The sequence below is a fragment of the Cetorhinus maximus genome, chromosome 13, assembly GCF_964194155.1.
Source record: "Cetorhinus maximus chromosome 13, sCetMax3.hap1.1, whole genome shotgun sequence".
Classification (NCBI taxonomy): domain Eukaryota; kingdom Metazoa; phylum Chordata; class Chondrichthyes; order Lamniformes; family Cetorhinidae; genus Cetorhinus; species Cetorhinus maximus.
The window spans coordinates 104,163,821-104,191,143 of NC_135891.1; the positions used below are offsets into that span (position 1 = coordinate 104,163,821).

At 40.0% G+C, this 27,323-nt stretch overlaps 1 protein-coding gene across 3 annotated transcripts in view; it reads right to left on the reverse strand.

Moving 5' to 3' along the window:
• sbno2b (strawberry notch homolog 2b) overlaps positions 1–27,323 on the reverse strand; it is a 152,623-nt gene that overhangs the window by 97,362 nt on the left and 27,938 nt on the right. For all 3 annotated transcript variants that reach the window (XM_078555941.1, XM_078555940.1, XM_078555939.1), the window contains exons 3-4: positions 15,856–15,944; positions 550–667 (exon numbers count right to left, since the gene is read on the reverse strand). In XM_078555941.1, coding sequence (XP_078412067.1) covers positions 550–667; positions 15,856–15,944 — 207 coding nt within the window. The remainder of the gene's footprint in view (positions 1–549; positions 668–15,855; positions 15,945–27,323) is intronic.

The following is a 27,323-nucleotide window of genomic DNA, read 5'->3' on the forward strand; positions in this document are numbered from 1 at the left end:
TTCCTTAGTTTTAAACTTGGTGGTGATTGTTTACAACTGACTGGTTTATGTGGCCACTTCAGAGAGCATTAAGAGTTAGCTATCTAGTGTGGGGGGCTGGTATCAAACATAGACTAGACCAGGTAGAGTTGGCAGATTCCTTTCTTAAAAGACATTAGTTAACCAGTTGGGCCTTTGTAACAAACCAGAAGCTTTCAAGGTTATTTTCCTAGTCCAGCCAACAAAATATCAGATTTAGTGAATTCAATTTAATAACTTGTCATGGTAGGATTTAAACTCATGACATCCAGGTTCCTAGTCCACTAGCACAACTGCTACATTACCATACTGGCACCTTTCCCATTAGTGATTGTTGCTGCAAACATGAAATTGAAATATTTAAACGTTCAAATTCCAGCTGAATCCATTTAAATGACATACAAGGACATAAATACAAAAAACAAAATATTGTGGCATACTTTAATTCAGAATACTAAACTGCAACTTTTCGCAAATGCCTACCATCCTCTTTTGAGAGGAACATAAATATATGTGGAAAGGATTACAGACCTGTAAATGCTCGCCATTTCTATGCTGGAATATTGATTCCAAGCTTGGCTCTTCATAGTTTTGACCATTGATGGGTAAAGTACCTGAAAATGGTTCACTTGGTGAATTAAAAAACTGCCTGCAAAGATAAAACAAAATTAATTTTTAAAAATGCAATAAATGTAGCATTTATTTTAAACCTGAAAATAACTATCATGTAATATCACTAGGAATGAAGTGTCTTTGTACAACAATACATGAAACTGGCAAAATGCAAGCTTTTGTGACCTGTTCAGTCACATTACAAGTTTTAGATTTTGATACAAACATTAAAAAAGAGTATTTTGTTTCAACTGAGGCCAGCTGCAGCTACTTTAAACTACTTCCTACAGAACAATGATTTTCTATTAACAAGTAATGGCACTATCATTGCCACTGGGACAAAGGGAGTGAAATATGTTTGGAAGCACAGGGCAAGGCTAGGATACTTAGAGTTCTTTGTATCAATGTTTACTGAGGAAAGGGAATATGACAAATATCAGAAGCGGAGATAGAGGAGGCAATGGATAGTGTGAAATTGGTGGTGCTGGAAAGGCTGGCTATGCTTAGGGTAGATAAGTCACCTGATCCAGATTGCTTGCATCCCAGGTTGCTAAAGGAAGTGGGGGTGGAGATAGCAGAAGGGCTTGCCCTTTATCTTCCAATCTTCCCTAGATATTGGGGAGGTATCAGAGGATTGGAGAGTGTCAAACATGACATCCTTATGCAAGAAAGGGTGTAAAGTTAGTTGTAGCAACTACAGGCCTGTTAGTTTAACATCAGTGGTGGGTAAGGTTTTGGAATCCATGATCAGGGGAAAAAAAAATCAACAGGCACTTGGAGAGGTTTGAGTTAATTAAGGAGAGCGAGCACAGATTTGTAAAAGGCAGATCATGTTTGACCAATCTAATTGATTTTTTTGATGAAGTAACAGAGAAGGTTGATGAAGGCAATGTGGTGGATGTTGTCTATCTGGATTTTAAAAAAGCTTTTGTCAAAGTGCCACATAAAAGGCTGATTAACAAAATTGAGGCTTATGCAATAGGGAGGTCAGTATCCAATTAGATAAAAAATTGGCTTAACTACAGAAAGCAGCAAGTCATGGTAGATGATTGCTTTTCAGACTGGAGAGAGGTAGACAGTGGTGTTCCCCAAGGGTCAGTGCTAGGACCACTGCTTTTTTTTGCTATATATAAAAGTCTTGGATCTTGGAATACAGAGTAAAATTTCAAAATTTGCCAATGATTTCAAAAAGTGAAGGAGTGGCAAAGAGTGAGGACGATCTGAATCGCCTCCATTAGAATAGGCTAGCAGAATGGACAGACAAGTGGCAGATGGAAAATTCAATACAGAGAAGTGGGAGGTAATGCATTTTGGTATAAGTGATAGGGAGAAGTAATATAGACTTAATGGCACAATTCTACAGAGTTAGCAGGAACAGAGGGACCTGGGGGCACATGTTCATCAATCTCTGAAGATGGCAGGACATATTGAGAAAGCATATGAGATCCTGGGTTTCATAAATATAGGCAGAGTACAAAAAGCAGGCAGATTATGCTGAGCATTTATAAACTCCAACTAGAGTTTTGTGTCCAGTTCTGGTTACAATGAAGATGTAAAGGTCCTTCAGAAGGTACAGAGGAGATTTAGCAGAACAGTTCCAGGGATGGGAGGTTTTAATTACAATATTAGGTTGCAAAGGAGATTGAAGGGAGATTTGATAGAGGTGTATAAGATTAATACAGGCTTCAGTACGGTAGATAGAGAAAAACTCCTCCCAATCACTAATGGGAGATGGACTATGGAACACAGATTTAAGATTTTGGAAAAGAGATGCAGGGGGAATGTGAGGAAGAATTTTTATTTTAACGCTGAGATTGGTAATGATCAGGAACTCACTGCCTATGAGGGTGATGGAAGCATAAATAATCAATGATTTCAAAAGGAAATTGATAATTGAAAGAAATAAACTTGCAGGGCTATTGGGATTGACCAGGGGAGTGGGACTGACTGGATTGCTCTGCAGAGAGCCGGCATGGACTCAGTAGGCCAAATAACCTCCTTCTGGGCTGTAAATGACTCTAATCCTGTTTGACAAAAGACCAAGAAACGAAACTCCCTCAAACGCTAGCTTTATTATGACAATCTAGCTTTAATATGTCAACCTTATTCTGAAAGGTCTCAAATTATAGCACCATTCATGGAAATGAGAAGGTGGTGGAGGATGCGGTATGCTTCTGAATTTGTGAAGCATGTAAGGACAAAGCTAACACATCACATATGGACATCTATGAACTATAAACAGTTTTAACAAAGAGTTCTCTCACCACACTGCGCAGATCCAGTATCTGCTGGTGTATGAACTTTCTTTCCACAGGTTTGGGCTTGTTTCTAAAGAAAAAAGTAGAACTGTAGCACCAACAACTTCCAGTTATTTAATGCTTTTAATGCAGAAAGGGCACTTCATGAGGTGTTTGGAAAAACTGATGCCAAACCAAAGACAAAGCGATTAAGAGGGGTGACAAAAAGCTTGGTCAAATATAGTTTTAGGGAGTCTTAAAGAAAGAGAGTAGGGGGAAAAAAAGGACCTGCATTTATATACCGCTTTTCATGGACGTCTCAGCCAATTAAGTACTTTTGAAATATAGACACACTTGTAATGTAAGAAACGAGGCAGCCAACATACGCACAGCAAACTCCCACAAACAACAATGTGATAATAAGGTGAAGAGGCAAAGTTGCTTATAGAGGGATTTCCTGGAAGTGGGACCCAGGCAGTGCAAGCACAGCTAACAATGATAGGGCAAACTGAGAGGGTGAGAAATAGAAGGATTGTAATCAAAGGAATAGAAAATTTGGTGGCGGGAATATTGCAGGGCTGCAGAAGCTTACAGAGATAGGAAGGGGCAAGGCCACAGAGGAATTTAATGACCAGAACAAAAACTTTTAACTTGAAGCTTGGAAAACCAAGAGCCAGTGTAGATCGGGTAGAACAGGTATAATAGGCGCACAAACATTGTGTGAAAACAGAATTTTGGATGAGCTCAAGTTTATGTACAATGGTAAATCAGCCAAAAAAGTATTGGAGTAACTGAATGTGACAGGTAAGATGTATATAGAATTGCAGCAATGATGAAGTGAAGGAGGATTGGAGATGGAAAGTGCTACAGATATCAAAATAGACAGTCTTTGAGATGGAGGATAAAGCTTTGGAAACTCAGTTTTGAACTGAACAGGACACTGACTATGTTAATAGTTTGGTTCAACCTCAGACAGTGACCTAGAAGGAGGCAGAGAAAGTGACATAGGAATGGAGTTTGTTGTGAGGATCAAAGATGATGGCTCTGATCGTCACAATGTTTACCTGGAGGGTTAACCAGGTCTGTCAGCACAGAGGCAAGTGGAGGGATGGAGAGAGGTGAATCCTATACATGGGCCTAAATAATAGAAGGAGCCAACTCAGTTTAAAGGCCTTTTCAGGTTCCTATTTTCTCAGGTTCAAAATAGTCCATTTGGTTAAGCTTTATCACAGGAACTAATCCTGCCTACAAAATCTCCTCTAGCAATAATAAACAAATACCATATATACTCATGTAAAAGTCGATCCCATGTTTTCTGGCCCTAAAAAAACCATAACTTTTCACATACTGCGTGTAAAAGTTAGCTCTAGATTTTCAGAGATCAAAGTCCAAAAATTTCAGAACCAAAGGATAATCCTGGGGATGTCAACGATTCAATTTCATTGCAGATGTATAAATACTAATGAGAATGAGTGCTGGTAAATGCTTCAAACATATATAAGTTTAAGTTTCGTTTTCATTTATTTGAATTATTAAAGTGTTTAGATTATGAATGATAATATGAATACTTTAGTGTTGTTGGTTTTCACTTTATTTCATTCTGATGGTCTTTTCTGGATTTCACTTGGGTCCAAATCAAGCACCCTGTCTACCCCTTGAAAACATGATCCATGTAAAAGTTGAACCAATGACTTTTGGCCTAAAAGGCTGGTCTCAAAAATTCAACTTTTACATGAGTATATAGGGTATTTTATGCAACACCTCAACTTCATAAATTGACATGTGTCCATCACTGCCTAGTACAATCAGTAATTATCAAGATATGATAAATGCAAACTGTTCACTGCTTACCTACGCAGGAAAACTATTGTACTGACACTAACATGGTACAATGACAAAGCTTCTGTCCTGATGGGCTCATTTAAGTTGAAATTATATTTAATATTTAAACTAAGAACATGCTTCAGGTTAAGGAGGCTATCTAAGTGATAATGTACTGATGTGAATTATTTTAAGTACTGCAAATACAATCAATAATTGTTGTTCAAAGTAAGTAAATTACAGCCATTGTTGCGTCTACTGTCTCACTTACTTAAGATGCTGGTATTTCAATTTTATTTCCCTACCGGAAAAATCACTTCAGAACGCCATCAGACCGGTCACGTTGTACTGCTACAGAATATCATGACAGTGTAAAATCAATCATGGCTAAGTGTGCTTCTCAGAAATGGATGTGTAATTACTGTATTCATGTCTCTCTATAAAATTACTGAGCTTTACGGAGAAAAAAAGAATCCAGCCAAAATGACAGCTGCTGGGAATACTGTGACGTTCATCTACCCTCCTACAGCAAAAAATGTTCCAGAAATGTACTGCATGAATTGGTTAGCAAACATGGCTTTAATTTTACGTGTGGCAATGTTGAGTCAAAACAATGGAGCAAAATTACATTTGTTTTTATTCCACGAAAAATGAAAATAAGAATGTCAATGCATGAACTTGCACTGTGTTCTATAGCTAGGACTAGACATAAGAAAATGCTTCAGTAATTTTTCTACATTCTCACCCTTTGTAGATTGCCTGACAATTTCTAGCAAGTCAGACAAGGCCATAGACTGTCAACACTATTTACTGAAGAGTCATACGGACTCGAAACGTTGACTGTGTTCCTCTCCGCCGATGCTGCCAGACCTGCTGAGTTTTTCCAGGTATTTTTGTTTATGTTTTGGATTTCCAGCATCCGCAGTTTTTTGCTTTTATCTTAGTGTTTAATTGACTGCCACTTCTCTTCAAGGAATGCCTACCTTGAAGAAGTATTGCTCTTCTCTCCGACAGGATTTCCGTATCTCTCTTTTGCATTGTCCCCCCACCCCACCACCGCAAACCAGCTTATATTTCACCTCTTTTCTATTTTTACTTAGTTCTGTTGAAGAGTCATACGGACTTGAAACGTTGACTGTGTTCCTCTTCGCAGATGCTGCCAGACCTGCTGGGTTTTTCCAGGTATTTTTGTTTTTGTTTTGGATTTCCAGCATCCGCAGTTTTTGCTTTTAACTATTTATTACCCGTTGGAATTAAGAAGAAAGAGGAAGAAGTAGGTATAAAATGACAATGCAAGACAAGTTGCACAGTATCGCTTCTTTGTTCACTTGAAATTGAGCAAATTGTTTCTGTCTGGCACTCCATCTGATGATCTGGATGAGAAACAATAAAACCACGTAGCATGGAGATGCAGAGCTTTGAATTAACTTGCTAGCCAAATCAGCTTCACCGCTGAATTCCCCCTTACGTCACCCTAGTTAGTCATCAACTTTTATCACAGGAATTAATGGATGGACAATCAGGTAGCATATCAATCCCTTTTATTAACCTGCTCAGAAATTATGTCTCGGAATTTCCTCAGAGCTGCTCCTGCTCTGCCAGCGGTGGGGAGCATCTTCAACAAACCTCCTGGCCTCTGTGGCCAGAGTGCTGGAAACAAATCATCAGATCTCCTCTTAATCCAAGAAGGATTAGAAAGGGCACCTGGGTGTCCTCGGGCTGGCATGGACAAGATGGGCCGAATGGCCTCCTTCTGTGCTGTAACTTTTCTATGGTTCTATGACGCAGGATACAAAGAAAGACTCTTAAGCAATTTCTTCACAGCAGTGCAATTCTCCTCCCCAAGCACCCCCCATAGCTTCACCTGTGGAAATTAACCCAACATATTTACCACTTAAATTGTCAGACTGTGTTCCATCACCTTTCAATAACCAGACCAGCAGCCAGAACATTTTCATGGCTTTGAAGTAGTATTTTAAGTTTTAACTGAGAGAGGACATTCCCCTTGCAAAGCAATGGTCTTTGTTAGGATGTCCAGGAGCCAAATTTTGGAATCAATAAGGGATTATTAGGATAACTCTTTCTGTTCATATCTTTAAAATTACTTTGGAGGTCAGGAAAGGGAGGGAATACATATCTTTGCACCCAGTCTCCAAGTCAACCTACTGCCTGACATAACAGCCAATGAAGTGTGGTCACTGTTGTAAAGTATTTTAGAACATCCTGAGCTCATTAAAGGCACAATATAAATGTAAGTATTTTTTCCTATTCCATGTCACAGAGCTAAACGAAAGCCTAAACTGCCCAACAAGTGTAATTTTACTTGTCTTGAGAGAAACTTCTTAAAATTATCTCCAAGCTATCAGTACAGTAGAAGAAGTCTAAGCTCCTTTTTAACTGCTTTGATTGTCACATCAATATTTATATGCCTGCCCTGTCCATAGCAAACGTCTGTTGCCACCAGTGGTGAAACTGGAACTGAAATATGGATAACAGTTTGCATGTTGCTGTCTACAGTGGCTCATAACCGTTTTGTAGAATAAAATTTCATCTGAGGTCATTTCCGCTATAATCCCAGATTCCAAGAAACCACTATCACAGTCATGCAGGTAACCTGCAAGCTGTAACATGTGATATTTACAATGGTAGTTTTTCAAAAGGAAAATAAAAGCTGCTTAAAAGCAACATAAATTGATTTTAGAGATAGTGCTACTTAACATTCTCATTAAGTTGCTTTTTTTTCTTCTTCAAAAACCCTTCAAATTTAGCAGGTTTGGTATTTTCACTCAAGAGAGTCAGGAACAATGCTACTGCAACATTATTAAAAGCTGACCTTGTGCACATAACTCAAATCCCATTCAAAGTACCCCAGGCAATGACACTGAAATCAGATTCTGATTGGCAGGCAAGTCTTGGCAACTCTTAGCCAGCTTACTGGCAACAGCATTTCAAGTTTGTATTTGAAAAGAAATATAAATTGGAATGGCATTGTTAACCGTAATATAAAAAAACTTGAATTTATAAAGCATTTCATCATATTCTCACAACGCCCCAAATCATTTTGCTTACAGTGCAATACTTTTGAAGTATAGTCACTGGTGTTATGTATGCAAAATGGCAGCCACAAACAAGAGGTGAGATCATCAAACAATTATTAAGGGGGGAGATTTTAACGCTTCTTCTCAGCGGATATTGTATGAGGTGACAGTTAAAATAAATTGTTACCTACTTTTGGCTGCTAAGCTGGTAACAAGAAAGAACAACGTTAAGTTAATCACAAAATGAATTAAAGGGGAACTTAGGAAAAAAATGGCCCCAACATTCCACATGCCAGATTGTGTCAGATTTATACCAGGGGTGCATCTATCAGTATTTGGCAGAGCTGAATCCACTAAAATCTGGGCCAAATCATTTAAATATCCAGTGATAGCTCTCTAGTGCAAATCCTATGTAAAATAGTACTTGGTTGGGTGTGCTTGGAAAGTAAGAGTGCAGTTTTTAAAAGGCTAAGTCGGGCTGAAGATTGGAACAGTTGGCTGCAGGAGCTGCAGATACAGGTTGAAATTACTTGGCTAACCAAGTTCCCCGTCAGTTAACTGTATGACAAGGCTCATGTGGGACTTTTCATCGATGGAGGATCTGGCACAAATATCCAAAGATGGGATAGACCATCACCAAGAGAAACAAGAAAACCCCAAAATCCTCCTTAATGAAACTGTGAGAAGAGGAGAAGAAAAGGACTGTGTCTCCAGTAGACAAAGCTGTACGAAAGAAATCTCTTGTGCCATTTGGAGGGAGGTGACACTGGCACTGAGTTCCAACTCTCTCACCCAAGAATTATATACCAGTGCCACAAGGAGATCAATGACCTCAGCAACAGAGGGAAGGCAACACGCCAGCTACTCTCTGCACTGGGCAGTGGCACTGTTCAATCCCTGCTATGTGTCGTTATCTCCTCCAACAGCATTTACTAGCATGCAGAACTTTAAAACCTCTTTCTCTGGCTGAACAGGGTAATAATACCAACTGGGAGGCATCCTACTAATGCTAGCCTTCAGCTAATTCACAATCTTTAATGGAGAGAGTTGATGAGGGCAGAATGATTGATATTGCACATATGGATGTTCAAAAGGTGTATGATAAAGTACCACATAATAGACTTGTTGACATAATAACCTTGAAGATATACTTATGAGCACATATCCATTTTATGATGTCACTGGTGCTATATAAATACAAGTTGTTGTTGCAAAGCCCAAAGAATTAAGGGGACAGTGACAGCATGAATATGAAATTATCAGAGGGATAGTAAGCAGGGTATAGTGGTGAATGGTTGTTTATCACACTGGAAAGAGGTATACAGTTGTGTTTCCCAGGAATCTGTATTAGGAACACTGTTATTTTTAATATTATATATACATAAACGACCCGGACTTGGATATACAGGGCATAACTTCAAAGCCTGCAAATAACATTAAACTCGGAAATATAATAAACAACATTCCGGCAGTAGTACAGAACACGTGTGCTCCAGAACTTGCCTTGCCCCTAGCCAAGCTGTTCCAGTACAGCTACAATGCTGGCATCTACCTGCTGGCAATGTGGAAAATTGCCCAGGTATGACCTGTACACAAAAAGCCGGACAAATCCAACCCAGCCAATTACCACCCCAGCAGTCTACTCTTGGTAAAGCGATAGAAGGGGTTATAAACAGTGCTATCAAGCAGCACTTGCTTATCGATTACCTGCTCACTGACACTTAGTTTGAGTTCTGCCAGGGCCACTCAGCTCCTGACCTCATTACAGCTTTGGTTCAAACATGGACAGAAGAACTGAACTCCTGAGGTGAGATGAGGGTGACTGCCCTTGACATCAAGGCAGTATTTGACTGAGTGCTGCATCAAGCCGTAGCAAAACTGGGGTCAATGGGAATCAGGGGTAAAACTCTCCACTGGTTGGAGTCATACCTAGCACAAAGGAAGATGGTTGTGGTTGTTGGAGGTCAATCACTTCAGTTTCAGGACATCACTGCAGGAGTTTTTCAGGGTAGTGTCCTAGGCCCAACCATCTTCAGCTGCTTCATCAATGACCTTCTGACCATAAAGTCAGGAGTAGGGATGTTCACTGATGATTGAACAATGTTCAGCACCATTCGCAACTCCTCAGATACTGAAGCAGTCCATGTCCAAATGCAGCAAGACCCGGGCAATATCCAGGCTTGGGCTGACAAGTGGCAAGCAACATTCGCACCACACAAGTGCCAGGCAATGACTATGTTCAATGACAGAGAATATAACCATCACCCCTTGACATTCACTGGCATTATCATCACTGAATCACACACTATCAACATCCTGGGGGCTTACCATTGACCGGAAACTGAACTGGAGTAGCCATATAAATACTGTGGCTACAAGAGCAGGTCCAAGGCGAGGAATCCTGCAGTGAGTAACTCACCTCCTAACTGTCCAAAGCTTGTCCACCAGGAGTCAGGAGTGTGATGGAATACTCTCCACTTGCCTGGATGAGTGCAGCTCCAACACTCAAGGAGCTTGACACCATCCAGGGCAAAGCAGCCCTCTTGATTGGCACGTTATCCACAAATATTCACTCCCTCCACCACCAATGCACAGTGGCAGCAGTGAGTACCATCTACAAGATGCACTGCAGGAACTCACCAAGCCTCCTTAGACATCACATTCCAAACCCATGACCACTACCACCTAGAAGGACAAGGGCAGAAGACACATGGGAACACCACCACCTGAAGTTCCCCTCCAAGTCACTCACCATCCTGACTTGGAAACGTATCACCGTTCCATCACTGTTGCTAGGTCAAAATCCTGGAACTCCCTCCCTAACAGCGTTGTGGGTGTACCTACAACACATGGACTGCAGTAGTTCAAGGCAACACTCAGCACCACCTTCTCAAGGGCAAGTGAGTACACCCCATGAATGAATAAAAAAAGAGTAAACAATGAAAAGGGTAAAAAGAGATTTCCAAAGGACACAGATAAACTTGTGAAATAGGCAAACGGCAGATAAAATTTAATACAAGCAAGTGTGAAATGACACATTTTGGTCGGGAGAACAATGAGATGCAATATATAGTAAATAGTATAATTTTAAAAGGGGTGCAGGGGCAATGAGACCTGGAGCATATGAACATAAATCTTTGACTGTGACGGAACAAGTTGAGAAGGCTGATTTAAAAACATATGAGATCCTTGGCTTTATTAATAGAGGCAGAGTATAAAAACAAAGAAACAATGTTAAATCTTTCTCAAGCACTGATAAGGCCTCAGCTGGCATAGTGTGTTTAATCTGGGCACCACACTTTAAATAGGATATCAAAGCCTTGGTGAAGGTACAGAAGAGATTTAATAGAATAGTACCAGGGATGAGGGACCTCAGTTATGTGTAGGGACTAGAAGAGCTGGAGATAATCTTCTCTGCTCTAATAAGAACAATGGGGTTTGATAGAGGTGTTCAAAATGACAAATAATAGTAAAACAGATGGAGAAACTGCTTCCAGTAGCAGAATAGTCAATGCCTGAAGACACAGATTTAAGGCAACTGGCAAAAGAACAAGAGTTAACATAACAATCTTTTGTAGGGAATGAATTGTGATCTACAATGCACTGCCTGAAAGGGTAGTGGAAGCAGATTTAACAGTAACATTTAAAAGGAAACTGGATAAATACATGAAGGAAAATAAGTTACAGAATGATGGTGAAAGACCAGGGGCATAAGACTAACTGGATAGCTCTTTCAAAGATCCAGTATGGGCAAAATGGGCTAAATGGTCTCCCTCTGTGCTGTATCATTCCATGATTCTATGATCTAGTTGTGGGAGAAACTTGCACACGATGTCTGAGAGAAGCATGAAATTGGAGAGGGAGGGGGTAGTGGTGAGAGGGGAGGGTGTAGATGGGAACATGAAGTTGCTGGAGGGACAAGTGCTGTACTCCTGGGAGATGGCAATGTCAGTCACACAAGGTTGCTGCTAGTTTAGTGATATGCACCTACACACCACTGTGGCATTCCTGTGAAACAGTACTCATTCAGCTTACACATCCTCATCTGTTTTGATATTCCCAAGAGAGTTATCCTAATTCTTGTCTTGTACCCTAACCCTCCTATCTTGCAGATTCACCATAGGTAAGGTAGGTACACAGAAGAGGGAGAAAATAATTATAACAATGAGGAGGAAAAGCAGGAAGAACAGGAAAAACTGAACTTCTTCGTGTATTGTAAGGCTACTGATGCCCAGGCGAAGGATGTTAATGATGAATAGAGAGAGTGGGTTAAGGTTGCCAATGAATTCTTATAAGATATTATCCATATTCTTCTGCCACAACCCACTCAATCTCACCCCTTGCTTCATGTACTTTTTTTACTCCTCTGATATAGGTCACGATCTAGAACAAGCCACCAGCCTGTGAACTCTGATTTTCTGAATTCCTTCAAGTGAGAACTGGATCAGTTTCTGACTGGGCCAAAATCGTTAGGCACTGCACGTCATTATCAGGGCCAGAGTAATTGGCTGGACTAGATTCAATTGCTTAAGGGGGTCGGAGATTTCCCAGATTCATTCTTCCCAAATTGGGTTGGGTTTTTATCTGGTTTTTATGCCTTTCCCAGGGAGGAATAGTTTTGGAAGAGGTACATGGTCAAATATTGTTCCCGAGAGGGTCTTTTCCTGCCCATCTCTCTCTCTCTGATCTAAATCAGGATTGGATACCTGCTGTTAGACCAGTCACCCTGTTGATCAATGGAGACAAATCCAGGGCTGAATGGAATGGAGATTGTTGGAGGCAACCTGCCTGAAGCCACGGCTTTTCAGAACAGCAGTATTGGACAGGCATCCATCTTTTTCTCTCCCCCTGTGGGAGGCAACACCCAGCAGTTATGGGCCAAGCTTCAGGGATGTTGCCTGAAGTGCCAGGAAAGAATAGATTGACTTGTGTTCACTTTGGAGATTTTTGTATTCTTGAAGAATGCACTTAACTTGTATTTTGTTATTCATGGAGGTTGGTGTCATACAGGAAAAGGTGGCACTGATTTCATCCTGACTTAATTAGGTGATTATTACTGGCATGGTTAAGTAGAGGAAAGGGGGTCTCGTGTTTTGTGATGTTCAGGAAAGGTAATAGACTGAAGGATTGCTTCTTTATTTGAAGATGGGAAAGAAGGAATTAAGGCAGTGGTGGCAAAGATAGACAATATTAAACAGGAAAGATGACTTCAAGTGTTAATTGTACTCCGATGCCTCTTGCAACAGTCACTTAGGAGTTTACTGAGTGATAGCCAGCCTGATTCTGTGTACTTTAGCCTATAATGCCTGTAGCAGGTGGAAACTTCCCATGGATTGACAATGTCCAGGCCTTTCTGGATGACAATGTAAGTGACTGATATATAGGACACATGAGCTCAAAATAATGCAGAGCCCTTCCTGACCTGTCAAGGAGTTAAAAACACCTCATGATGGTCCTTTCAATAACAGATACAATAGAGGCATGTGCCTCATAGTGCTACCCTTTTGTTCCTTGTGTAACTCTTGGAAGTTGGAGGATCATTATCCATGATAGCACAGGATACATCTGGTCACCCAGACGCCATCTGTTGAAGTAATATTCTTCAAGCTCATGGAGGGCCGAATTCTGATGGATAAAGGCACCATGCTAACTTTGAGCAAAATCCCATGCTGATGTGCAGGATCTTTTACATATTGTCACACACAATGTGTGAAATTTAATGCTCTCTCCATTGGCAAGTTTGGTGGCAAGGTTGTTTGTAGGCTTTCGGGGAGGGGTCCTTTGTTCAAAGGCACTCAGCGCCTGATCGAGGGACCCAGCATCAGGAAAGGGCAGGGGTTCCACTGAGAGCTGCCCCCTGCCTTTACTGCCAATCCCTTTCCCCACTTTGTCCGCAACCCCAATCCAAGATTCTCCTCCTGCTATCAATCATCTGTGGCCTGGGTCCATCGACAATCCTGGGCCTCAGGTAGGTGCATTACTGGCAGCAGCCATCGCATCCCCAGCGGTACTGACATGCAATGAGGAGCTGCCAGCCTCTGATTGGCTGGCAGCTCTTGCTGAGTGGGACTTTCGCCCCCCCCCAGGGTGTCTGACCATGGGGAAGGCTCACCACTGCCCAGTTAAGTGCCCGACTGGCGCTTAATTTAGCGCATCTTCCCAATAAGAGGTGATGAGGGGCTCTCACCAGTTCTCCAACTAGCAGGCAAGACTTCCATCGCCTACATTAAATTACGTTCAATCTGTGCATTGTTTCAGTTGAGCTTAACTGTAGGAGCTTGCAAAGAATTATGGGTGCCATTTTATTGGAGCCTGGATACAGGAGAAAGTCAGCAACCCCTTAGAATGCAATGGGCCTCTTCTTGCTGCTGACTTGCTGTGGTGCCAAACTGGTTGAAAAACAAATACATCTGCAAATGGCACTATGACTGATGTTAGTGATTCCCAAGCACGTCCTTCTCATAGACATCTCTTCACTGAGGTCTTCATGAGACCTGCACTCTCTACGTATTCTTAGGGAATCTTCTAGAGTGCATCACTATTAATTGTCTCATTTTCTTTTACTGTATTCTCTCCTCCTCCATGACAATATGCCCATAATGGTATATCTTCTCCTTAGAAGATATCATTGTGGGGAACAGTAAAAGTACCCCAATAGTTTCATATTCCTTTAGGCAGTCAGAAACAAGCCAAATTGTGTCTTTGCATAATGCCTAAAAATTCCCTCCTAAAAGTCTGCCTCAATATTAATTTATCTTCATGAAGGTCATTGTTCTTGTGAAGCACCTTAAGGCATTTTAGCTACGTTGAAGGCACTACATAAATGCAAGTTGTTGTTATTGAATGATATGTGGAATCCACATACCATATGTGACTCTTTGCACTTGAGGGAACCCTGCCACTCAGCAAATGCTGCCTTCCTGTCCAGCTGATAGTTTTTTATAGTAGAAATGATGTTGCTGCTACACTCCACAAAAATAGTGGTTGTCATCTCGCTGATACATATAAGCACTGCAAACTGCATAATATGCCGGGTGTCTCCAGGTTGGTTTGAAAGAACGGAGTAATATGAAAGCCTCATACTTTGGTAATCCTCAATTCTATGCAAAGAATTGTTCCTAACCTGGAAGTTGTATGCAGCTCACTGTGAGACAGGCACCACAGATCAGTGACAGCCTATCTTATTTGGCAGTGAATCTGGCATGTCCAGTGGAAAGTAGAACAGTGAAATACTGTACGGTCTCAGGATCACTGCTCGTGCACTTCTGGCACATAATAAATTCCTCCTTTTGCAGAACATTTGGAACCCTCAAAGGAATAGTAACTTGTTTGCAATGTTTCACTCAAAGCCAGTAGGACATAAGAGTAATAAAGAAAACTAATGAGGAAAAAACAAAAGTTCAAAATTAGAGGTCTTTCTAGCAAATGTCAAACTAAGACATGGGACAAAATTCAACAAAGAATAGGTGATGTCCTTGCTTTAAGAGGCCTGCTTCAACAAGTGAGCTTCCTACAACAACTAAGTTGCCAAGTTTTTATAAACGAGGTACACACTGCGTAGAACCTACCTCAAACCTGATAATTTGCTACCCCACAATTTAATATTGTATTGAAGCATTTTAATAAGTCCAACCATACAGGGAATATTGCAGGATTATTTCGGCCCTTATCACCAGTCAGGAAACTGGGTGGTCCATAAACTGGAGGCATGATGTTGGGCACACAATTTTGTGTCCAGTACTCGCTGCTTATAAGGCTCCACCATTGGTGAGGAGTCTTGCAAAATTTGCCTTATGGACTAAGGAAAGCATGTGAAAACATTAATTTTCAATATAAAATTAGGATTTTACAGAAATGGCAACATTGCAAACAAATTCATATTTCTATTGTTTCTATAAAGTCTTACTAAATATTGCAAATTTCTTAGAAAATGCAACTTCCAGAATGGTTTTATTTTACCATTTCATGGACAAACTCCTGAACAATACAGCAACATCAATTCATCTCAGTAAAAAATACACTTCATGCACTTGAAATTAGTTTACACACTCCTTTATAAGCTTAAAAAATAATTCAGGCACCCAAATAAATGTAATACTTTACTAGTGAACATATTATTGAATAATTACCGGGTATCAGTTAGAGGTACTGTGGCAGGAAACGTTGAATAGGGATATGAAAAATGGTTCCATATGTCGTTAGAATGCAGGATCTGATTCTGAAAGAAAAATACAGAATGAAAACAATTACCAGAAAAGCATTTATAAGTCATGAATAATCAATTGAATATAGGACTGAGCCCAAATAGGTTTGATTGTACAATGGGATATCACAACACATCATCTGTCTTCATGGTTCAACTAACAGTACTCTGGCTACTAGGTCATGGAGTAAAATAGGTTTATTTTTGCAGACATTCAAACAGTTAGAGATGTGATAATGGCAGTCCAAAAGGATGTTTTTGTTTTGGAAGGTAGAGCTAAATTGGAACCATTCAGTAAAACCTGAAAGGTTACAAAACCCACGTACATCATCAGGTCAAAAAATGAATAATAAATGAGGGATAATTAACTTAAAGGTCATTTTAAAGACAGCCAAAAGCAGGCTATGTCATCATGGCGATGGGTGGAGCTCAGGAAGGTTTTCTGATTTCCATTTAGCTGGGAGTTTGCAGACACAGTTTTTAGTTGTAGCTTGGAACTACTGTGTGCAGTTTGTAGCTCAATGAGAGAAGATAGCCAAGTTAGCTAGGCCTGCACTGTAAGCAAGGTAAAACACTAACTTCATCATTCATGGAAGGTGGGTGAGGCTTAATCTCAGTTTGAATCTTGTGAGGTAACAGAAGCTTGAAGTTTGCCTAGTTCCGAAACTAGTGGGATAATCCACAGTGGGCCTCACAGTGTCATATTGCAAATATAAATAATCAGCTGCATTGTCCTGGAATATTGAAAAGTAACCAGCGCAAGGAACTGGGACATCCACAGTCAAGAGATAATAAATGAAAGTTTTAGTTCTGAGAATGCTTGGTGCAGAGGAGAATTCTCCAGGGGACTGTGGCATACTTAAGGGTGGTCCCCACAGAAGTAAACAACTTTTAAGATTGATGTGTCTTATAAGAGAATTCTTGGGGAAGTAAGTAAACCTGAATGTATAACATATGTAGTTATAAACCAAGTTAATAGTGCTTGCTTTAGTGAATTCTTTTATATACAATTAAGTTTGATTTGTTAAAAAAGTGAAATCTTGTGGTATATTTCCATTGGTTAAAGCGAGGTATTGGGATTTCTTTTTAAATGTTAATGGTCCCTAAACTAAATTATCAAATAACTAATACTGAAGTTTTAATATCATCTCATGCTGACTTTGTGACCTTGTACGAGTACACCCAAGTCTCTCTGAGCATCAATATTTAAAAATTCCACGCCTTTTAAAAATCTCCTGCTTTTCTATTCTTACTACCAAAGTAAGAACCTCACACTTCCCCACAATACACTCCATCTGCCACCTTGTTGCCCACTCACGTAACCAGACCATGCTTCTTTGCAGCCTCAATCTGTCCTCCTCAGAGCTTACATTCCCATCTCATTTTTTATCGCTAGCAAACCTAGATATTTTACTCTCAGTCTCTTTGTTGAAGTCATTGACATATATTGTAAATAAATAGTTAAGGCCCCTGCACTGATCCTTGTGGCTCTCCACTAGTTAATGCCTCGTTTATCCCTACTCTGTGCCTCCTGTCTGTGAACCAATCCTCCCTCCATGCTAATATATTACCGCCAACTCCTTGAGTCTTTATCTTGCGTATTAACCTGACAGGATGGCGACTGGTTACCTGCTATCAAAGTTTGTTCTACTTAGATTTATCCTAATAACATCTGTACATTCCATAGTCAATAGTCAAAACGGAATACATGGTACAAAATAAATCATAAAATGGAATTCCTTATTAATTGATTTATGCTCTCAATTGTTTACAGGCAAATGTATGTTCACATGCATCCACTTGACGTCAACCAACATTGAGGAATGCAGTAAGCATATTAAACTGTTACTTCCTTTGTAAATGTATTGAGAAAACCAGAGAATCTTTCATCAATTCCAGAACAGTAGATTAGCCATCACTTGAATACGGGTGCCCTGAGATCTTAATTGTGATATTTCGATTTTACAGTTCTGGCAACAACAGCTTGCATTTATATTTTGGCTTCAGTGAAATAAAACGTCCCAAGCATTTCACAGGAGTGATGTCAAACAAAATTTGACCCTCAGCCACATAAACAGTTATTCCGACAGGTGACCAAAAGCTTGGTCAAAGCGGTAGATTTTAAGAAGCGTCTTAAAGAAGGATAAAGAAGCAGATAGGTTTAGGGAGGCAATTCCAGAACTTAGGGCCTAGACAGCTAAGGACGCTGGAGGAAATTACAGAGATAGGGAAGGGCAAGTCCATTGTGGGGGGATTCAAATACAAGGATGAGAATTTCAAATTTAAGACATTACCGACTGGAAGCCAATTCAGGTCAGGAGCACAGGGGTGATGGGTGAACCGGACTCGATGCGAGTTAGTATACAGGCTTGATTAAAAAAATTGCAAAACATGTAGTCTAACATATATAAGGGGAGAGATGCTCAAGTGCACCTTAGGCTTTCAATGAAAGAGCACACAACATAAGGGATCCTCAACTTGCCATGCTTCAACAATCAACTGATTTTTTTTTTAAAGAAAATTATTAAATTAATAGAAAAGGGCTCACAGATATCACATCTCTGGTTAAAATCTTATTGTTAAAAGATTTTTCTTTAAGTCAGTGGATAAGGCTACACTGCAAACAAGTTAATTATATGGCAAAAGCCAAGGAAGGGCATAGCTTGAAATGTAGTATGGGAACAATCTTAAGCCTGGTTAGAAATGACATTAGAACTGTGGCACAACTGAAATCGGTTTTTTTTTGGGATGTCACTTTCATATGACTATACCTCTAACTTACTTTTGTACTTTTCTCTATCCTCATTTATACTGCCAAAGTGGTACTAAAGCCACTCCAGCATAAAGGTGGTATAACTTCTCTCAAAGACAGACCAGCAAATAAAATCGCTAAAATTTTGTTTGTAGTGTTCATACAATCATAGAACGATACAGCACAGAAAGTGACAATTCGGCCCATCGTGTCTGTGCTGGTTCTTTGGTAGAGATATCTGATTCAATAGCCCATACTTTCTAAATGCTTTATAATTTTGTCCCAGCTATTAGGCCCGACTTTAACTCTATACAAACTGGGTTCTCTCTAAAAGTTTCCCCTGTTGGGTTGGGCTGACTGGCCTGTAATTGTTGGGTTTATCCCCCTCCCTTTTTTTGAACAGGTGCATAACAATTGTAATCCTCCTGTCTCCAGCATCACATCAGATAAGAACTAGGGTTGGAAGGTTGTGGCCACAGCCTCTGCAATTTCCAGTCTTTACTTCTCTTAATTACCTAGGAGGCATTCCATTTGGAATGGGTAACTTTTCTGCTTTGAGGACTGCCAATCTTTTAAGTATCTTTTCTTTATCCAATGTTATCATATCCAATATTGTTACTATCTCCTCCTTTACTTTGGCATTGGTAGCATCTACTTCTCTAGTGAAAACAGATGCAAAATACTACTTTAGTACATCAGCCATGACCTTGGCCTCCACAAGAATATCTCCTTTTGGTCCCGAATTGACTCCACCCTTCCTTTGACAACCATTATTAACAGTAAAATGTTTATAAGAGACTTTTGGGGTCCCTTTTATGCTAGCCACTAATCTATTATCATAGACTTTCTGTATCCCTAATGGGCAATTTTTTTTTTAGATCTCCTCTGTATTTCTGTATTCAGCTTAGTTTTTTATTGTATTATGAACCCTACATTTGTCATAAGCCTCCTTTTTTGTCTTATTCCAAACTCTATTACCTTTAGTCATTTAGGAAACTCTAACTTTGGATGCCTTTCTTTTCCTCCTCGTGAGAATGAGTCTATTGATGACATATTTATAGAATAACTGCTTGGTTAGCAGGAAACCATTATTTGTCGATAGTGATGCTAATCAAGTCAAAAATTAATCTGAATCACATCTGCCTTTTGGGGTACCAAGTATGTCATAAGTAGTGCCAAAAAATATAATGTGCAAATTAACTGTTTCCTGCCCTATTGCTGATTTATTCCATTGAAATGATCAGAATCTACGACCATTGTTCTTTAAGAAATATAACCAAGGAGTGACAGAGGAATTAGGTTATTTTATTAAAAATGCTTCACAAAGGCAGGATTTGTGCAAAAAGTATGGAGAGGCAATAAGCCTATCTCACACATTTTTGTTTTTAAACTATAAAGCCAAGAACAGAGTGTGCATTTTAAAAATTAGAGGCCAGCATAGAAATATTGCTGTAAGGACTCCAAAGTGGCAGATGTACCTGAAAGTATTATAAATAGATTATTTGATGTGTGAAAAATACAAAGTCTATTTATCGTTCTATAATGTTGAATTCTGTTTATCAGCAGTTTGAAGGTTCAGTTAGATACCATAACCTGATGCACAAAAAGATACTTGGATCAGAAAATATATTACAGAACCATTGTATTGAATAGATTTACTATGACATCTATAACTACAGAGTGCATTAACAGGTTACAGTTATCACACAGAAAGCTGGCTTTTATGTAGCATTTTTCACACTTCAAGGCATCTCAAAACATCCCACAGCTTATGAAGCACTTTTGAAGTTTAGTCACTTGTAATATAAACAAATGGAGCAGCCCATCTATGCCCAGAAAGATCCCATAAATAACGATGAGACAAATGAGTAGATAATCTGGGTTGACTTTGGTGATGTTGGCTGAGGGATGAATACTGGTCAAGAGAAGTGAAACTCCCATGCTCCTCTTCAAATAATGCTATGGGAATCTTTTATGTCCACTAAAGAGGGAAACCATGCAAACAATTTAATGTCTCATCTAAAAGGCTGCAACTCTGATAACACGACAGCTTCCAAAAATGATAAGAAAGCACCAAACCACTAACACACCTGTGCCATTTTTAATGAAAATATAATAATCCTCTCATGTGATGCAAAGTTGTTCAATAGCAAAAACTAGCAATGATAATGCTGGCAAAAGAAAGATCAATTCACAGGAGTACAGAAGATATAGACTTCAGAATTAAACTCCATAGGGAAGTATACATTATAAAAAATAAAACAAAAGCAGGAGTGTGTTCATACTCCTGGTCGTTGCTTCAAGGAGTGATTGATATATCATTGTGGGTGCTATGCCATGAAGCTCATGTAATTCTCCCATCTCCTGCCAGAACTTTTAATGCTAATCCTAGAGAAATGACAAACAACTGTTCACACTGGGTTGCCATCAATCTTTCGCCAAATAAAATGGGAAAACCAATGTGGAAATTTCAATGAACAAATTTTATAGCTCCATGGGAGGATGTTCACAAGAAAACAGTAGGAACCCAAATCAAACGATTTCAAGTGTTAGAAAGGTATATGATTAGTTATGAGTTCAGAGAATAACTTTCACAACACTGTCATAATTCCTTCCTAGTCCTAATTCATATGTGAAACAATATGATTTATCCTTACATGGCAATAATCTTACCACCCATTAAAGTCTCATGAATGCTGAATGCCTGCACTCAAAACACTAATCTACAGGATTTACGGCACAGAAACAGGCAATTCCACCTGATCAGTCCATGCCAGTACTTATGCCCCACTTGAACCTCCTCCCATCTTTCCTCATCTAAATCTACCATCTTAACCGTCTATTCTCTTCTCCTTCATATGCTTGTCTAACTTCCTCTTCAATGCATTTATACTATCTGCTTCAACCATTCTGTGGTAACGAGTTCCACATTCTCAACCTCTGGGTGAAGTTTCTCTTGAATATCCTATTTGATTTCATCGTGACTACCTAATATTAATGGCCTCCAGTTATGCTCTTCCCCACAAGAGGAAACATTCTCTCTGTATCCACTTTATCAAAACCTTTCATAACTTTATTAGGTCACATCCCCAGCTGCCTTCTTTCAAATACTGACACCACCTGCTTTCCATTGGCAACATTTTATGTTTTTATTTCAGATTGGTAGTTTTGCTTTTTATTTCCAATTTGCACCGGGCCTGGTGGGAGGCGGGGGTGGTTGTTCCTACTCAGCAGCCATTCACCATAATGTTGATTTGATCATCTTACATAAAAGCAAGGAGGTCTTGTGATGCAGTGGTAGTATCCCTCCCTCTGGGCCAGAAGCTCTAGTTCAAGTCCCACTTTAGGACTTGGTGGCCATGGGAGGTGCGTTCACAATGTGGCCAAGCAGGTTGATCAGCCTGTAAATCCTTCCACTATGTCAGGTGGCAGGCGGTAAGAGCGGGAGAGTCTCCTGGTCAGCCATACTGCAGAAGGCAATGGCAAATCACTGCAGTACTTTGCCAAGCATAATCATGGAACAATCCAATGGAAGCCCATGGTCACCAATGCCCTCTTAGGGCATGTTAACTAAAGGAGGAGGAGGAAGAAATAAAACTAGGGCATGCAACAACATTGTTGTCACCCATTCCAAAAGAAAATCCATGTCCATATTTACCTCCATAATGTTAAATCACACGGCTGCTGCTGGTAGCAAATTATAATATTGAAACGAGTGTCTCACTGTCTAAATTGCCAACATATAAATGGATTCCCATAACTAAAGACGGAATCCTATGAAAAGCTATGGTTCCAGTACCAGGTAGGACCAAAACAATAGCTATGCCAAAATCCTTTTGTACAAAGCTTCTAACCAGATGAATTATGGGGGACAGGTAAGAAAGTGGTATTAACCAGATCAGCCATGATCTTATTGAATGGCCTATTCCTGCTCCTATTTCTTATGATACGTGGAAACAAGAAAAACGATACAGCAACAGCTTCACAATGCTGCTACAAATCCGATTGGAGGGCTATTTAAACAGTCTTCTGCAAACAGTACACACTGGCAGTGCCTGACATCTATTTTATTTTATATTTTATGTTCTGTTGAAGAGTCATACGGACTTGAAATGTTAACTGTGCTCCTCTCCGCAGATGCTGCCAGACCTGCTGAGTTTTTCCAGGTACTTTTATTTTTGTTTTGGATTTCCAGCATCCGCAGTTTTTTTGCTTTTATCTATTTTATACAGATGGGTAGATGACAAGTATGTGTAAATGTCTAAATAACATTGGTGGGGGTTAATTTTAATTTCATGTAAAATGACAGAATGTCCATTTATTTAATTTATGATGTGTTAAGCCTTTTTAACATTGATGAATTTGACATGAAAAAATAAAAACTGTGCTCTTCTTGGTATTTCACAAATATTACATTGTGCAGTATTGTACTTTTAATCACTTCTGATGCCATGAAAATGACCCTACAAACCATTGAATAAGATCAACTGAATTTGAAGACATCAGGCAACTTGGGGCCTTGCAACAGGTCTGAAAATTGTGTGTTTTCACATTGTTCTATTTTGATGCAAATGCCCACAGAAAAAGTCCCCAAAAGTTGAAATAAATTGCACAAAACTTCCAAGAACAAATTATAAAAAGTTAAAAGCTTAGAATAAATTTAAATAGCTCAAAACAAAAACAAAAATACCTGGAAAAACTCAGCAGGTCTGGCAGCATCTGCGGAGAAGAGCACAGTCAATGTTTCGAGTCCGAATTACCCTTCAACAGAACACTCTGTTGAAGGGTCATTCGGACTCGAAACGTTGACTGTGCTCCTCTCCGCAGATGCTGCCAGACCTGCTGAGTTTTCCAGGTATTTTTGTTTTGGATTTCCAGCATCCGCAGGTTTTTGCTTTTATTTTAAATTTAAATAGCTCATTTGACTTCCTTGGTCACAAAATTCGTTGTTGAACCTTTCATACGGAACACTCCAGTGTACAGAAAGATCAATTTCTGACTTTACTTCTAATTTCTGGGTAACTCATATGAGCGACTTGACTACATATGGGTTACAAAAACTCAACAACCCTCCTCCAACAGGAATTTCCAAACCCTCCGACCTCTACCACCTAGAAAAACAAGGGCAGCAGACACACAGGAACACCACCACTTGCAAGTTCACCTCCAAGGATGTACATCACCCTGACTTGGAATTATATCGCCATTCCTTAATGCTGGTGGATCAGGATACTGGACATCCCTTCTTAACAGCACTAAGAGTGTCATACAACAAGGATTGTGGCAGTTCAAGGAAGCAGCTCACCGCCACCTTCTCAAGGGCAACAAATGCTGGCTATGTCAACAATGCTCACATTCCCAGGAAAGAATAAAAAAAAAGTAGGCAAATCAACTGTGAATTAACTTTCATATCCCCTGGTTCCGTTTGGTGTGTCTTTACTACAAGCATATTTAGATTTTCTACATACTGGGCTTATTTTAATAGAAATGGTACATCTGTCATTACACAAGTTGTTGTTTGCCTTATTCTCACATGGATACGATGTGCCAAGGGTGAATTTAAAGCTTGATTTCAATTTTAAATTACCTACTCCCAAAATCAACCACCTTTTCCTTTTAACTCAAGGTAATGCCCTATTTGTTGCATATATTTATCTTCACCACTGTAAAATCAACCACACAGATTTGATCTTCAGCCAGCCCTAGTTGTGACCACATGAACATGCGAGTTCCTATTCTCATACAGTACTTGGTTTATACTGAAGTTCTAACATTACACATATTTTTAATATGAGGGCCTTCAAAAAATTTCTATCTCATGCCAATGGAAATGCCTCAACTCACAATAACAGGTAATAGTGCACTAAGAGTACTAGATGTTGCTTTTTTCCCCCAATTTATTTTGAAAAGCATTTTGGATAAAATTTGTGGAGTTATGCTAAAACCTATATAAGCTGGAGTTGTTCTCCATACACTAAAGAAGGCTAAGAGATGGCTTGTTAGAGGTATTCAAAATCATGAAGGGTTTAGCTGGAGTAAATAAAGAGGAACTGTTTTCTATAGCTGAACAATTGATAGCCATATGGTACAGATTTAAAGTCATTGGCAAAAGAATCAGTGTCATAGAGGTCTACAGCACAGAAAAAGACCCTTCGGCCCATCGAGTCTGCGCCAATCAAACAAGTACCTAACTATTCTAATCCCATTTTCCAGCACTAGGCCCATAGCCTTGTATGCCATGGCATCACAAGTGCACCCCAAACACTTCTTACATGTTATTAGGGTATCTGCCTCTACCACCCTTTCAAGCAGTGAGTTCCAGATTCCCACCACCCACTGGGTGAAAAAAATTCTTCCTCACATCCCCTCTAAACCACCTGCCCCTTACCTTAAATCTATGCCCCCAGGTTATTGATCCCTCCTCTAAGGGAAAAAGTTCCCTCCTGTCTACCCTATCTATGCCCCTCATCATTTTATACACCTCAAAAATGTCCCCCCTCAATCTCCTCTGCTCCAGGGAAAATAACCCCAGTCTAACCAATCTCTCCTCATAACTAAAACTCTCCAGCCCAGGCAACATCCTGGTAAATCTCCTCTGCACTCTCTCTAGTGCAATCACATCCTTCCTACAATGTGAATTCCAGAACTGCATGCAATACTCTAGCTATGGCCTAACCAGCGTTTTATACAGTTCCAGCATATCCTCCCTGCTCTTATATTCTATGCCTCGGCTAATAAAGGCAAGTATCTCATATGCATCCTTAACCACCTTATCTACCTGTCCCACTGTCTTAAGGTGGAGATGCACACCAAGGTTCTTCTGATCCTCGGTACTTCCCAGGGTCCTACCATTCATTGTGTATTCCCGTGCCTTGTTTGTCCTGCCCAAGTGCATCACCTCACACTTATCCGGAATAAATTCCATTTGCCACTGATCAGCCCGTCTATATCCTCCTGTAATCTAAGGCTATCCTCCTCACTATTTACCACCCCACCAATTTTTGTGTCATCCGCAGACTTATTGATCAACCTTCCTACATTCAAGTCTAAATCGTTTATATATACCACAAACAGCAAGGGACCCAACACTGATCCCTGTGGAACCCCCACTGGACACAGGCATCCAGTTACAAAAACACCCCTCAACCATCACTCTCTGCTTCCTGCCACTCAGCCAATTCTGGATCCAATTTGCCAAATTGTCTTGGATCCCATGGGCTCTTACTTTCGTTATCAGTCTCCCATGCAGGACCATATCAAAAGCCTTTCTGAAGTCCAAGTAGACGACGTCAAATACATTGCTCTCATCTACACATCTGGTCACCTCTTCGAAAAATTCAATTAAATTGGATAGACATGACCTCCCCTTAACAAAACCATGCTGGCTGTCCTTGATTAATTCTGTCCCTCAGAATTGCTTCCAATAATTTCCCCACCACTGAGGTTAGACTGACTGGCCTGCAATTCCTTGGTTTATCCCTTCTTGAATAGCGGTACCACATTGGCTGTCCTCCAGTCCTCTGGCACCTCTCCTGTGGCCAGAGAAGTATTGAAAATTATTGCCAGCGCCCCTTTCATCTCTTCCCTTGCCTCACTCAACAGCCTGGGATACATTTCATCTGGGTCTGGAGATTTATCTAATGTTAAGCCTGCCAGACCACTTTGAACCTCCTCCCTTTTTATGCTAATTTCTTTAATTATATCACAGTCCTTCTGCCTGATTTCCATACCCACGTCGTCCCTCTCACTTGTGAACACTGACACAAAGTATTCATTTAGAATCCTACCTACGTCTTCCAGCTCCACACACAAATTACCACTATGGTCCTTAATGGGCCCTACTCTTTCCCTAGTTATCCTCTTACTCTTAATGTACTTGTAAAATAACTTTGGATTTTCCTTTATTTTACCTGCCAATGTTTTTTCATGCCCCTTTTTGCTCTCCTAATTTCCTTTTTAAGTTTCCCCCTTACACATTCTATACTTGTCTAGGACTTACGCCATTTTGAGCCCTCGGTATCTCCCAGAAGCCTCCCTTTTTCTCTTTATCCAATCCTGTATGTCCCTCAACATCCAGGATACCCTAGATTTGTTGGTCCCACCCTTTATCTTTACTGGAATATGTTGTCTCTGTACTCTCCCTATTTCCTTCTTGAATGGGTCTCACTGTTTTGACACAGATTTACCTAAATGTAGTTGCTCCCAGTCCACTCTGGCCAAATCATATCTGATCTTATTGAAATCAGCCTTCCCCCAATTTAGAGCTCTGATTTCCTGCCCATCCTTGTCCTTTTCCAGAAGAACCTTGAATCTAACGGAGTTATGATTACCATCTGCAAAATGCTCCCCCAATGATACCTCTACCACTTGCCTGGCTTCATTCCATAAAATTAAGTCCAGGATTTGGAATACATTACATGATAGGGTGGTGGATACAGATTCAATAGTAGCCTTCAAAAGGGAATTAAATAAACACTTCAAGGAGAGCAATTTCAGGGGCATGGGGAAAAAGCAGGAGAATGGGACTAACTCACTAGCTCTTTGAAAGCCGGCATAAAACCGACAGACCGAGTCACCTCCTTCTGCACTGTACTTTATGTAGCCATGAACTGGCAACTAAAGGAAAATAGCCTGGCACAGGT